Source organism: Mobula birostris, chromosome 2 (assembly GCF_030028105.1).
Source record: "Mobula birostris isolate sMobBir1 chromosome 2, sMobBir1.hap1, whole genome shotgun sequence".
In the NCBI taxonomy this organism is placed as follows: domain Eukaryota; kingdom Metazoa; phylum Chordata; class Chondrichthyes; order Myliobatiformes; family Myliobatidae; genus Mobula; species Mobula birostris.
The window spans coordinates 1,932,571-1,947,241 of record NC_092371.1 but is presented as its reverse complement, the minus strand read 5'-3'; the positions used below and the strand labels follow the sequence as shown (position 1 = coordinate 1,947,241).

General features: G+C 39.9%; 1 protein-coding gene across 1 annotated transcript in view; it reads right to left on the bottom strand.

Annotated features, from left to right (window-relative positions):
• Positions 1-14,671, bottom strand: part of ctnnbl1 (catenin, beta like 1) — a 255,909-nt gene that overhangs the window by 158,768 nt on the left and 82,470 nt on the right. Inside the window, exon 6 of the mRNA XM_072280851.1 lies at positions 13,585-13,678. Within this exon, the coding sequence (XP_072136952.1) occupies positions 13,585-13,678 (94 nt within the window). The remainder of the gene's footprint in view (positions 1-13,584; positions 13,679-14,671) is intronic.

The window sequence follows — 14,671 nt, the reverse complement described above, 5'->3', positions numbered from 1 at the left end:
TCATCATAGTTCAGGCAAAATACGACTCTCTGACAAAGTTGAGCAGTGATATCTCATTTGGCCTGTGAGCTAGAAAAATGCAGTCAAGACTATTCGAAAGGGCAGATTCTGAACCTTATCCCAATGAATTCCACACCCTAATTCACAGAAATTCCATCACTGTGTGATTAGAATATGGGAATTGTACCACCTATCACTGTACAACAGTAGTGAATGGAAATAACACAATTCCTTCAGTCCAGGTTTCTCACGGTGTGACAAGTACATTGTAACATTGTTTTTCAACAATTAAAAATGTGCTTTGAACAAAGTCTAAGAGAACGGTAAGTTAGCAAGAGACGAGGTCAATATGCGATCATTGCAATCAATAATGAGGCACTGAAGATCAAATCCTTATAATAAACAATTCATTTCTTAAATTAAGCCTGTAATCCCTCAGGTGCTCCCCTTGCTACCGAGTGCCCTCCCCACTTCTCCCTTTATCTTTATTTCCCCCCCCCCGATGCTCCCACACCCCATAGGGGTCGAAGGAACCACTGCTCTACGTCAATGGAGGCAGTTCAATTTAAGTTCCATCCATGTGTGAAACTGTTTTTACATACTTCACTCTTAATTCTCTCCTCCTGTATCGTGCACCTGTAACTTAGTCCCCAAACCCCCAACCATTCTATCCAGATCCATCATTTTATGTACTTCTATTGAATTCCAACCCCCAGCATTTTCGTAAAAAAGGAGTCCCAGATGTATTATGTTTGTTACAGTAGTTGGTCATGCCACAAACTATCCTTGTAAATCTTTTCCAGAATTAAGTTTAATGTCACTGATATATGTTATGAAATTTGCTATTCTGCAGCAGCAGTACAGTGCAATACATATAAACTACAAATTAAAACAAAGTATATATATTCAAAATTTAATTAATTAAGTTGTGCAATAAGAGAGCAAAAAAGTAGTGTGGTAGTGTTCATGAGTTGGTTCATTGGCCTTTCAGAAATTTAATGATGGAGAAGAAACTGCTCCTAAAATGTTGAGTGTTTGTCTTCAGGCTCCTGTACCCTTCCGTGATGAGAAGGGAGCGTGTCTTGGGCGTTGAAGGGTCCTTGAATCCCATGATGAAGGTAGCTTTCCAAAATCTTCCTAATACTTTCACATCCTCTCCAAATGATCTCACATTTACCATTTGTTGACACTGATACAATACTTACCATTTTCTCACACAAATGAGTTCCTTTTTTATACTTCTAGCTTACTTATAAAATACATCAACATTTTTATATTATAGCTATTCTTTTCTTCATGCATGTATTACAGTCATTTTACATTCTGATATTTAAATATAAAGCACACAACATCCTTTGCAAAAGAAAACAAGATTTAACATAGCAATGTTCGAGGCAAGCTGTTCAGATCAGTCTGATGACTTATAAAACTGTGCACCCTATAGAATCCGTTCTTCATACGCTGTGCAAAATGTGTACACAGATGGGTTTGCATCTGTGCCAACTGACTGAGATGGACTGGTGCACAAGAAATGGTTTTCATTAGGTAATTTTTATGCTATTGATTTTTCATTAATGTGATATACACTCATGACAGAAATCTGGCAAAATGTAAAGAATGATACAGTTCTGCCAGCTGTGTAAGGAACAGAAATTAATTTTAAGCACTGAATCATTACAAGGATCAAAGTTAAACACTTGTGACTAACAGAATCCCATCTGATGTAATCCAGTTTAGGACTGTCCCTAACAGTCATAACATGTTCCTAACATTTAGATACTCATATCGTACTTGAGTTTTTTTTTTACAGGGGAAACAGAGGTCAATGGGTAAAACAATTAGCAAAAACATCAAGCTATTTTGCATTGTTTGATCAGGACTATTACTTAAACGGAACTATGGATATTAAAGCATTAATTCACTGAAAATATTAACCATGACAACTATTACAAATATTATGAGGTAGTAAATTGTATTAGATATTGGCTTTGTGGGAGAAACCAAACAGTGGTAGTACATAGTTGTCACTCTGACTGGAGGCCAGTGACTACTGGAGTGCCGCAGGGATCAGTGCTGGGTCCACTGTTGCATGTCATCTATATCGACAATTTGGGTGATAATGTGGTCAAATGGATCAGCAAATTTGCAGGAGACACCAAGACTGGAGGTGCAGTGGACAAGGAGGAAGGCTATCATGGCTTGCAGTAGGATCTGGACCAGCTGGAACTTAATGCAGACCAGACATTCGAGGTGTTGTACTTCAATACGTCCAGTCTAGGTAGGGCTTACACGGTGAATGGTAGGGCACTGAAGAGTGTAGTAGAACAAAGGGATCTTGTACAGGTATATAGTTCATTGAAAGTGGCATCACAGGTAGAGAGGGTCATAAAGAAAGCTTTTGGCACATTGACCTTTATAAATCAAATTATTGAGTATAGGAGGTGGGACGTTAAGTTGAAGTTGTACAAGTCACTGGCGAGGCCTAATCTGGAGTACTGTGTGCAGTTCTGATCACTTACCTACAGGAAAGATCTAAATAAAGTTGAAAGAGTACAGAGAAAATTTATAAGGATGTTGCCAGGTCTGGAGGGCTTGAGTTATAAGGAAAGATTGAACAGGTTAGGATTTTATTCCTTGGAATGTAGAAGATTGAGAGGAGATTTGATAGAGGTATACAAAATTATGAGAGGTATAGATAGGGTAAATGCAAACAGGCTTTACCCACTGAGGCTGGCTGGGACTACAACCAGAGGTCATGGCTTAAAGGTGAAAGGTGAAAAAGTTTAAGAGGAACAGCTCAGAGGGTCATGTGAGTGTGGAATGAGCTGCCAGCACAAGTGGTGCATGCAAGTTCAATTTCAACATTTAAAAGTTTGGATAGGTACAAGGATGGAAGGGGTATGGAGGGCTGTGGTCCCAGTGCAGTTCAATGAAAGGCAGTAGGCAGTTTAAATGGTTGGGCACAGACTAGAAAGGCCTGTTTTGTGCTGTATTTTTCTATGACTCTACAGACTTTGCATCTTATTTCATGATAAGCCAAAATGACGTAGGGCTGCAAATTTATCTGAGCACATCAATGAACCCAGTGGCCATTTTATTACGTCTTCTGCTGCTTTAGCCCATCCACTTCAAGGTTTGATGTGTTGCACATTCAGAGGAGCTCTGCACACCACTGTTGTAACGCATGGTTATTTGAGTTGCTGTGTCTTCTTGTGAGCTTGAACCAGTCTGGCCATTCTCCACTGACCTCTCTCATTAACAAGGCATTTTCACCCACAGAACCGCTATTCACTAGATTTTTATCTGCTTTTTGCACCATTCTGTGTAAACTCTAGTGACTGTTGTGCATGAATATCCCATGAGATCAAGAGTTAGGTTTTGAAAGGAAAAAGATTTTGGCCTTCTAATAATTTGTTAGACTCTGACATATGCACTTGGTGAATAATGAACAAGAACAAGCTTCCTAAATCTACTGTAAACACACTGTTCAGCAAGACTGTGAATACACATTCCATCAGGAAATTGTACAATATTTATCAATGTTTAATGTTCTTAATACTAAACTGTAATCATTAAAAGGCAATAAAAGTAATTACCTAATGACCGTGTGGCAGACTCTTATGAAAAATAGCCCAGTTCTTAAATGGTATAAAATCAGAAGGTGGCAAAATTTAAACTGCAAAAAAAAACTGAATGATTTAATCAGTAAATGGAATGCAAAAATAAGATTTATCCACTAAAAATGAAGAATTGCTCAACATGGTGGTAATTCAATCCTTTTATGCCTGGCTAAAGTATCAAATATGTATGCTTCAGGTGAGGCTGCACATCTTGCTAAGCTATTCAGTGTAGTCACAGCAACGATATTTTCCTGACAGTGTGGAAAATTGCCGAAGTAGATCCTAAACAAGTTCAACCCCACAACCATTCAATTAACTTGACTGATGTGCACAGATCTGCTTCTGAGCTGTCAGGCAGTCTAAACATGCCTAATATACCTAATTTCCAAGATGCAACTGAATCAGCCAGTTGTATTCATTTGACTTTTTTTTATATTGATGAGACTTTTGAAACCTTTGATTTGTTTTGAAAAAGGGAAGAAAGACATAGTTGAATGGATATAAAGTCTTTAGTTACTGAATACCTATTCTTTGATTTGCCAGAATAGAGAATTCAAGAGGCAAGTATAATTGGAGCGGGGATAAGAGACGGGATTTGCTCAAAGGGATGAGATATTTTCTCAGGAGAGAGGTAGACGTGAGCAAGAGAGCTAAATTTTTCCAATAATCCCTACTCCAGATGCAGTTTAGGGAAGGTTCCTTCTCCATTATACCACCCATCACCTGACAGAAATGAGTTGATCAGTAAAGATAAAAACAAAACAGGTCATCAAAGAAAACCAGAACATACTGTAGAAGGAAAAGGCAATAAAATGAAAATCAGAAACAGCTGAAAAAATGGATTCTCCCAACCTATACAGATGTTGTCAAGAGTATTAAGAATATAAAACTAAATCAAAATAATTTTCACTTTTTTTTGTCAAATGTATAACATTCTAATTCAAAGATATTGGTAGCTTTCAGGCTGAAATATTTTCAATTGAAATGCTACAAGTCAGGGTAAGCTTCTCAACACTTCACCAAAATGAGGCCAAAGCAGGTGAAACATTCTGATAGAGTGCTGAGAGCGAAATAAATTAGAAAAAGTAATAGAAGTGTGCAAACATCCAAGCCGGTGTCATAGACTATTAGTGTTCCCAGTTTGTATCCCCATTAGCATTCCCACTGGTGGGTTCATTTTATAATAAAACTGGGCCTTCCTTCCTCAAAGATTAACTGGGTTTGACAAACACATTGCCTTGCTTCTTTCCGAATATAAACTAAGGCAACACAAAACAAGTAAACATACATCTCCCATTGAAAATAACGCAATTTAGAAAAACCAATCAAATCCACAGATTGACTACTTCCTCCAGATTGGTTCTCACTCTCACTGGCAATGATTTTGATCAAGCTTCAGGAACATAAATTCTATGGGAACAATGGCCAAAAATCATATAGAATTATCAGCTACATAGAGTCCACAATTTCCAATCAAACACTACTTTGCTAGTGCTGAATTTTGACTTATTTGTTTGAAAACCTAGACATCACCAATGTAATGATGCAACTTAGAACTGCAGCATTGCCAGAATCAAGAATTCAATTATCTGTTCTGTATCGTCCATGAATAAAAAGCAAATGCTTGCTCTGCACTGACCTTCACAAAGATCACAAAACAAGAAAAAAGGAAAACAGAAAAAAATGATGAAAAACTATACATAAAGAAAACAATAAATGAGCAAAAGAAACCAAATAGTGCAAAAAAAAACTCACGAGAGTATGAGCTTTAGAGCCCTTGAAATTGAGTCTGTAGGTTGTGGAATCAGTTCAGAATTGACGAGTGAAATTACCCATGCCATTTCTGAAGCCCCATGGTTGGAGGGTAATCACTGTTCCTAAATTAGATCTGTATTACGACTTTTGCCTAGCATCACCAGTATTCCAATTCACTTCTCAAGTGTAGTGGACAAGGGTTTCACTCTATTTTCTCATTACATATCCCTGTTTTGCATTTGGCTAACAATCCTCTACTTCTTCAGTCGGCTGAAAAAAATTTGGCATGTCTCCTTTGACCATCACCAGTCTTTTTTGAAGCACTACAGAAAGCATCATATTCAGATGCATCACTGCTTAGTATTGCAACTGTTCTGCCCATGACGGCAAGAAACTGCAGAGTTGTGAACACAGCTCAACATATCACGGGAGCCAGCTTTTCCCTTCATGGGCTCTGTCTAAACTTCCCTCCACCTTGGTAAAACAACCAACATAATCAAAGACCTGGACATTCTATCTTCTTCCCCCTCCCATTGGGCAGAAGATACCAAAGTCTGAAAGCAGGTACCACCAGGTTCAAGGAGAGCTTCCATCCCACTGTTATAGGACTATTTGAACAGTCCCCTAGTACAGTAGCATGCACTCTTCACTTCACAGTACACCTTACTATGGCGTTGCACCTTATTGTCTACCTGCACTACGCACTCTCTTATTCTATATTGTTGTTTGCCCTCGTACTACATAATGAACTGGTTGGGCACAGGAGTACATTCAGCCAGAGACTCATTCCACCGAGATGCAACACTGAGCGTCATAGGAAGTCATTCCTGCCTGTGGCCATCAAACTTTACAACTAACACACATAAAAGTTGCTGGTGAACGCAGCAGGCCAGGCAGCATCTCTAGGAAGAGGTGCAGTCGACGTTTCAGGCCGAGACCCTTCGTCAGGACCTTCCTTTGTAAGTCCTGATGAAGGGTCTCAGCCTGAAACGTCGACTGCACCTCGTCCTAGAGATGCTGCCTGGTCTGCTGCGTTCACCAGCAACTTTTATGTGTGTTGCTTGAATTTCCAGCATCTGCAGAATTCCTGTTGTTTGAAACTTTACAACTCCACTCTTGGAGGGTCAGACACCCTGAGCCAATAGGCTGGTCCTGGACTTATTTCCTGGCATAATTTACATATTACTATTTAATTATTTATGGTTTATTACTATTTATTACTTACGGTGCAACTGTAACAAAAGCCAATTTCCCTCAGGATCAATAAAGTGTGACTATGACTATGTACTCCTCAACATACTGTTGTATTGAATTGATCTGTATGGATGGCATGCAAAACATTTTTTTTCCATTTTCATTATCCGTCAATGCACATGACAATAATATAATATTTTCCCAACCTCCTCTCTCAACACCTCACTAACTTACCAACGCTTGATATTATAATCATGATGGCAGACCATTCAGCACCATGTACGTATTTTAAAGCCATAGCATTCTACTTATTCCTGATCTGCAAGATTTTCCTGAAAAACTTCTTTTATATAAAGCTAAGTTCTCCCCTCATTCAGAATTGATAGTCTCCAGTTCACTCTTATACCATTGTACTTGTACATCGTAATAACAAAAATCCAGTTTAAACAGGCCATCATGCAACCTAGCTGAAGCCACACAATATGTATCAAACCTACAAGCAGCTTGATGACTACACAGTTGGAGATGATGGTGTAGCACCCTCTATGCAGATCACCCCATAACACATACAGTGTCTATAAAAAGTATTCAAACTCCATTTAAGTTTCATGTACACCTTATCTTCATTATATGCAAGTGATACATTCCTCGAAGTTGACGTATAATGTGAAATCGCATAATGTGAATAATTATTTAAATGGAGAAAATAGGGATGTGTTCCAGAGGGCTTCCTAAAAATGTTTTATCTATAATTTATTCACATTTTCATACCAATACGACACAAAAACAGTACTACAAGACATTTGTATTATATTTAATCAATTTAAGGTAATACTCAACTTAATAAATCATAGAAAGTTAACATCCTCTGGTGTAAAGCACTCACCATCAGTGGCAGGTGTGTTCGCTCCGAGGTGGATGGTTGTGGTCGTCAGGATCATATCAAGCACAGCAAGGGGTGAAGGAAGTCTCTTAGAACTGCCGGCAGTAGAAGATTACAGCGATTTGAATAAAGTGGTGAGGGTTGTTTACTCGGCAGCATTTTGTTTTTCAGCATAAATTTGCTTGTAGGGAAGAAGGGTTGATGGCAGGGAACGACTGAAATGCTGACTCCGTTCTAAACTTGGGTCCATGTCCATCGCCGTTTGTGCCAAGTGTTCCGAGGTCCACTATTCCCTTACCGTTGGTAAACTCCCGGGATTTTCAAAATCATCTGTTGCTTGCAGCATCTGAGAGATAGTTTGCCATTAAAAAAAAAATACGTACGCCTTGAATGTGGATCACACCGGTTGAGTGGTTGAATCAGCGATGTTGTGTTAGGTGGCAGGAAACGCACTGTTATGTTAGGATGAATACTGTCCAAATGTTTAGGATGGGCTGGCGCATTGTTAAGCAACAAAAGAACTTTAAAGGCAAGGTTCTGTTCCCGGCGGTAGTGTCCCAGAGCTGTGTTACCTTCAGCTGATGTCGCGCTGTTTATAATTTTCAACTTTTTTTCCAAGTGTTAAAGCAGTTCTCCGCTGCTCGGCTGACGGCTCAAGACATGACATCGGACGCTTAGGAGGCATAGTTAAAACCAACAAAAGTTTAAGATCACGCATCCACACCTTGCCAAAACCAATGCGAGAGTGGCGGGAGTGAAATTGTGAGGCGCACGCACCTGACTTGTATTGGCGGGAAAGCGGTGCTTCTCATCCCAACAGTGAGACTGAGGTGTGCGCATGTGACTTGTATTGGCGGGAAGGCAGTGCTCCTTGCATAACTGTGAATTTTGGATGCATATAACGAGACATTGGTAGAAATGGGTTCCTCGCATAACTCTGAAGCCGCATAGTCTGAAGACGCATTTAACGAGGATAGGGTGTATTATTGTTTGACAACATTGAACAACAGAAGATTTAATTTGGCTTTTTTGACACTGATCAACAGAAAAAGATGTTTTTGTGTCAAAGTGAAAAGAGACAGATCTCTACAAAGTGATCTAAATTAATTAGAAATATAAAACACAAAATAATTGATTGCATAAGTATTCACCCCCCCCTTTAATATGACACATCAAATCATCACTGGTGCAACCAATTGGTTTTAGAAGTCACATAATTAGTTAAAAGAGGATCACTGTACACAGTTAAAGTGCTTCAACTGATTGTAGTAAAAATGCATCTGTATCTGGAAAGTCCAACAGCTGGTGAGTCAGTATCCTGGCAAAGACTACACTGTGAAGATAAAAGAACACTTCAAACAACTCCATTACAGGCACAAGTAAGGAGATGGATATAAGAAAATTCCCAAGTCACTGAATATCCCTTAGAATAGTTAAGTCAATCATCAAGAAATGGAAGGAATATGGCACAGCTATAAATCTGTCTAGAGCAGGCTGTCCGCAAAATCTGAGTGACTGTGCAAGAAGGGGACCAATGAGGGAGGCCACCGAGAGACCTATGACAACTCTGGAGGAGTTAGAAGCTGCAGAGGCTGAGATGGGCAAGACTGTGCATACAACTGTTCTCTGGGTGCTTCACTGATCACAGCTTCATGGGACAGTGGCAAAGAGAAATCCACTGGTGAAAAAAACTCACATGAAATCTCAGCTAGAGCATGCCAGAAGGCTCTTGGAAGTCTCTGAAGTCAACTGGAAGAAGGTTCTATGATCTGGTGAAACCAAAATTGAGTTTTTTGACCATCAGACTAAACACTACACATCATCAAAAGCAACACTATCCCTACCGTGAAACATGGTGGTGGCTGCATTATGCTGCGGGGATGCTTCATTGCAGCAGCCCTGGAAGGCTTGTGAAGGTAGACGGTAAAACGAATGCAGCAAAATATAGGGAAATCCTGGAGGAAACCCTGATGCAGTTTGCAAGATTACTGTGACTTGGGAGCTTAGAAAAATAGAGGGCTATGGGTAACCCTAGGTAATTTCTATAGTAAGTGTATGTTCAGCACAGCATTGTGGGCTGAAGGGCCTGTATTGTGCTGTAGGTGTTCTATTTGTTTTCCAGCAAGACAATGACCACAAGTATAAAGCCAAAGCTACATAAGAATGGCTTAAAAATAAAGTTAATGTCCTAGAGCGGCCAAGTCAGAGTCCACACTTCAATCCAACTGTGAATTTCTGGCTGGACTTGAAATGGTCTGTTCACTCGCTATCCCCATGCAATCTGACAGAGCTTAAGCAGTTTTGTAAAGAAGAATGGGGAAAAATTGGATTCCAGATGTGTAAAGCTGATAGAGACCTATCCACACAGACTTAAGGCTGTAATTTCTACCAAAGGTGCATCTACCAAATACTGACTTGAATGGGGTGCGTAATTATGCATTAATTATTTTGTGTTTAACAAATGTAATAAATTTAGACAGATTTGTAGAAATTTGTTTCCTCTTTGACACGAATGAGTTTTTTCGCAGGGGATTAGCAGCCCGTTCCTCAGCCAGAGCCTTCAGCAATTTAGGCATCGAGGGAGAGAGGAAGAGGAGAGCCATCCGCAGTACCACCGATGCAGCAGAGAGGGCCTCAAGATGTGGCTGTGGCTCAAAAGAGGGGAGCCATGGAGTCATAAGTAGCTGGCCAACTGGACACAAGCTGGGGTCTGATCAGCTGGGTCACCTGGAGGAGAGCGTATAATTTTGAAGGACCCGAAACACCCCATGACTCCAGGAACATCACTGAAGATGTGTCAGAAGCATCAATAGATGTATGTACACAGCCCTGTTGACCAGTGTCATAAAAAGTCAAATTAAATCCACTTTGAGTCAATGTTGTAACGCAATAAAGTATTAAAACTTCCAGAGGGGTGAATAGTTTTTATTAGCACAGTACTCGGATCAAACTTGCCTGTTAACTGCAAAGCTAACATTCCTTAAATTATACAACAGTGAAGGAAACTGGAAGTGGCTGAATAGAAAACAATGTACTGAAGACCAGATAGGTGCAGTTGGATTGGAGCGCTGCAAGCAGCCAGCAGAGGTGGGAGAACAGGATGAGGTGTGGAGAGGCAATTACAATGGATTCCAGTTAATTGAGACACATTGGGCCAGTACATTTTGGCCCAATTAAGCAGCAACCTGAAACAGCCAAAGTTTCAGGGAAACAGTTAAGAAGGAATACCATTTAAATAACAAATTATGTACACTACCTATACTACAATACTATAAAACTGTGGATTAGTTCCTGATATTTATCAACAGAGGAATACATCCAGTGCACACTGTCATTTTCTTGATTAACTGTAAATGAACAAAGTCAGTGCGAACACCTAGTGCAGATAATGGACTGCCTTCGTACAATACTTTTGATGATTGCATCCTCAAAATCTTCATTTTCATTGCAACATTCAAGATGATTGTCAATACCTTCAAATTCTTTATAGTTCCTAACTTGTTGAAGTAGTGAAATTGTTTCATTTTCACTCCCAGCTGTTTCTGCTGCCTCTAAGTCTGAATGCTTAAAATCACAGTGAGCAAATCATTTCTGAATTATCTAACTGCTTGTAACTCGCCAACTATCAGTGACAAAAATCACGGCTTTTTGAACACAAACACACACAACTGACACTACTTAAAAACCATTCCCTCAAAGCACGGGGTAGTATCTTACAAGCGCAAGTGATTGATGCTCGTTAGAAACTGTTCAGCAGCTGCCTCCTATCCCAAGTAAATAGCATAGAGCCTCACTTACACAAAGGGAATCCTGGCTATTTTCTAGATCAGTTTTTGTTAATCGATGGCCAAATTAACCGGAATCCACTGTATCTGAATCTGAGAGTTTCTGGAGGCAAGAGCGCTTGGAGTGAGATAAGGAGACATGGAGAGGGACTGAGAATTATAAAAATTGCAAATAAAGTAGTGAAAAGTAGAAAAAAATCATTAACATTTTAAATTCTAAATAAATCTACTAACATTTCACACAAATGTACTCCTTGCCATTTAATATGCAGTTTCTTTGTGTGTGCTGGTACAAATCATTCATGTGCATCCTCAAGTAATGTAGAAAATAATGGGCACTCTTTTCTACTGTGTCATGTTTCCAATATTGTCTCCCATGTTTATTGTCATTAATAATGTATTATATTTATGAATTGCAATGGAATCCTACAGTTGACAAATTATTTTAGTACAACGTTCAAAATAATACTTCATAGAAACATAGAAAACCTACAGCAGGGGTCCCCAACCTTTTTTGCAACGCAGACCGGTTTATTATTGACAATATTCTTGCAGACCGGCCAACCCGGGGGGGGGCGCGGTAGGGTTGCCAACAGACAAGAGTAGCAGTCAAATACGTTGCGTTTACCCTGAGTAAGACTACAGTGACCATGAAGCATTGCACGGGCACCAGTGTGCACGCGTGACTTGCGCACGTGTGTACGTGCCGATTTTTTTCTACAAATCATTTTTGGCGATTCTGTACGGGGGGGGAGTTAATCACGACTGGAATATAGGTGATAAGTGGCTACTACGCTCAATTTCGTTTCTAAAAAGGTTTATCTAACGAATTCAATATTAAACACACAGCGCATATTTTCCTCGCATGAATATAGCGATAAGTCAATTATCAGGGGAGGACAGGGGAACTTGAAGTAAGTATTGAACGAACTTCCAGTAGAAGTGGTAGAGGCAGGTCCGATATTATCATTTAAAGAAAAATTGGATACGTATATGGACAGGAAAGGAATGGAGGGTTATGGGTTGAGTGCAGGTTGGTGGGACTAGGTGAGAGTAGCGTTTGGCACGGACTAGAAGGGCAGAGATGGCCTGTTTCCATGCTGTAATTGTTATATGGTTATACAAGTCACTTATAAGTCAACAGCATCATAACATTTTAAGTAACGTTTGGATATTAAACACACAGCACATATTTTCCCCGTATGAACATATAAAATCATTGCAACACACCAATATCACTGAATCAGTGGGAGCTCTGGGCTTGTTTCCCTACAACAAGACAGTGCCATCGAGGGGTGATGGGAGACAGCGATACAAAGGAGCGACACTCCTTTGTCCAGTCTGTTCCACAATTTAGTTTTCGTTGCATTCATTGCAGAGATATGTTGGAAATGGAAGCAACGTTTTCAGTGCTATCGTGGCTATCTCAGGATATTTAGCCTTGACTTTGATCCAGAATGCCGGCAGAGATGTTATGTCAAACATACTTTTCAGCCCGCCCTCATTTACAAGCTTGAGAAGTTGATCTCCTTCCTGCGCTGACATGGATGACGCGTGCGTAATGACCTCGCGTGCGTTCAAGCTCAACAGTGGCCGTGACAGGGAATGAGGAAAGGTGCAGCTGACTCCTATCACCAAATCATATCGTTTCCTCGCGGCCCGGTAGCACATGCTCTGCGGCCCAGTACTGGCCCACGGCCTGGTGGTTGGGGACCGCTGACCTACAGCACAATACAGGCCTTTTGGCCCACAAACCTGTGCCGAACATGTCCTTAGCTTACAAATTATCGAGGGTTACCCATAGCTCTCTATTTTTGAGCTCCATGTACCTATCCCGGAGTCTCTTAAAAGACCCTATCGTATCCGCCTCCACCACCATTGCCGGCAGCCAATTCCATGCACTCACCACTCTCTGCATAAAAAACTTACCCCTGACATCTCCTCTGTACCTATTCCAAACACCTTAAAACTGTGCCCTCTTGTGCTAGCCATTCCAACCCTGGGAAAAAGCCTCTGACGATCAATGTCTCTCATCATCTTATACAGCTATATGAGGTCACCCCTCATCCTCCATCGCTCCAAGGAAAAAAGACCAAGTTCATTCAACCACGTTAAAGAACAAAGCATAAAGGATATTCCCATTTATCATGTTCATAAATTATTTCTATTGAATACTTAACCTTCAGAGTGACAATGCAGTATTCTCACTTGTAAGATAGGCTTTCCTCTTACTTTAAGAGAGGTAGGCCACATAATTACAAGCTAAATTCAGAAACATCACAAACAAGGCTGGATAGTCATGAATCTCATTACATAGAAGAGAAAAAACAAATCAGGCACAACCTACCTAATGTATTGTGAACGCCATCTGCTTCTTCCTTCACTGTCTCATCTAATCGTTCCAGGTTCTGAACCAGCAGTGCCACCACTTGTCCTTCCAACTAAATTAATATAGAATCATATGATTGTTAATCCTTTCCATACTCCAAAATATCTAACATATTCTAAACCACACATATTTTTATTGATAGACATAATTCACTAACAAAAGAATCAGAAAGCTGCATGTAAATATTTTCCATTTGGACAGCAGATGAGTAAATTTGCTATATGACATACAAATGGGATTTGTGGCTGGTTGCTACATTGAACAACTTGTGTGCTGTTTACAAAAGAAACCAAAGAAAATGGGCACAGAAGCAGTCATTTCTGCCAATCTTACAGTGAAAAGCTCAAACGTCAGGCACAGATATGGCAGAGGTAATCCTTTCTCAATTCGCTAGCTTTTTCAAATGATTACATTACTACAATAAAGCATAAAATGCCATTGAAACACTTTTGAATGTGGTACTTAAAAGTGATAAGTGAAGAGATAGCATACAAAAGCAAAATCAGATTTCCCCATCCAAAAATCCGATAATAAAACTAATCATATCTCTTTTTCACAGGGTGTAGTTTCATTTTATTCCGAATCTCCCACACTGAACACTAAGCAGGAACTACATCCTTTAGCTTTAACTGCTTGTGAGGGGCATACACAACCTCAGTCAGATCAAATGCATAGTTCAACTTCCTATTCGGGTGCTGCTTCATGGCAGGGTCCAGTGGACAGAGTCGAAATGTTGTTTTGGGGAGGTAGCGATATTAGATACTAATAAAGTAGCCACTGAGTGTAGTCAAGTCAAGTCAAGCCACTTTTTATTGTCATTTCGACCATAACTTCTGGTACAGTACACAGTAAAAACGACACAACATTTTTCAGGACCATGGTGCTACATGAAACAATACAAAAACTACACTGAACTACGTAAAAACAACACAAAATCGACACTAGTCTACAGACCTACCCAGGACTGCGTAAAGTGCACAAAACAGTGCAGGCATTACAATAAATAATAAACAAGACAATAGGCACAGTAGAGGGCAGTAGGTTG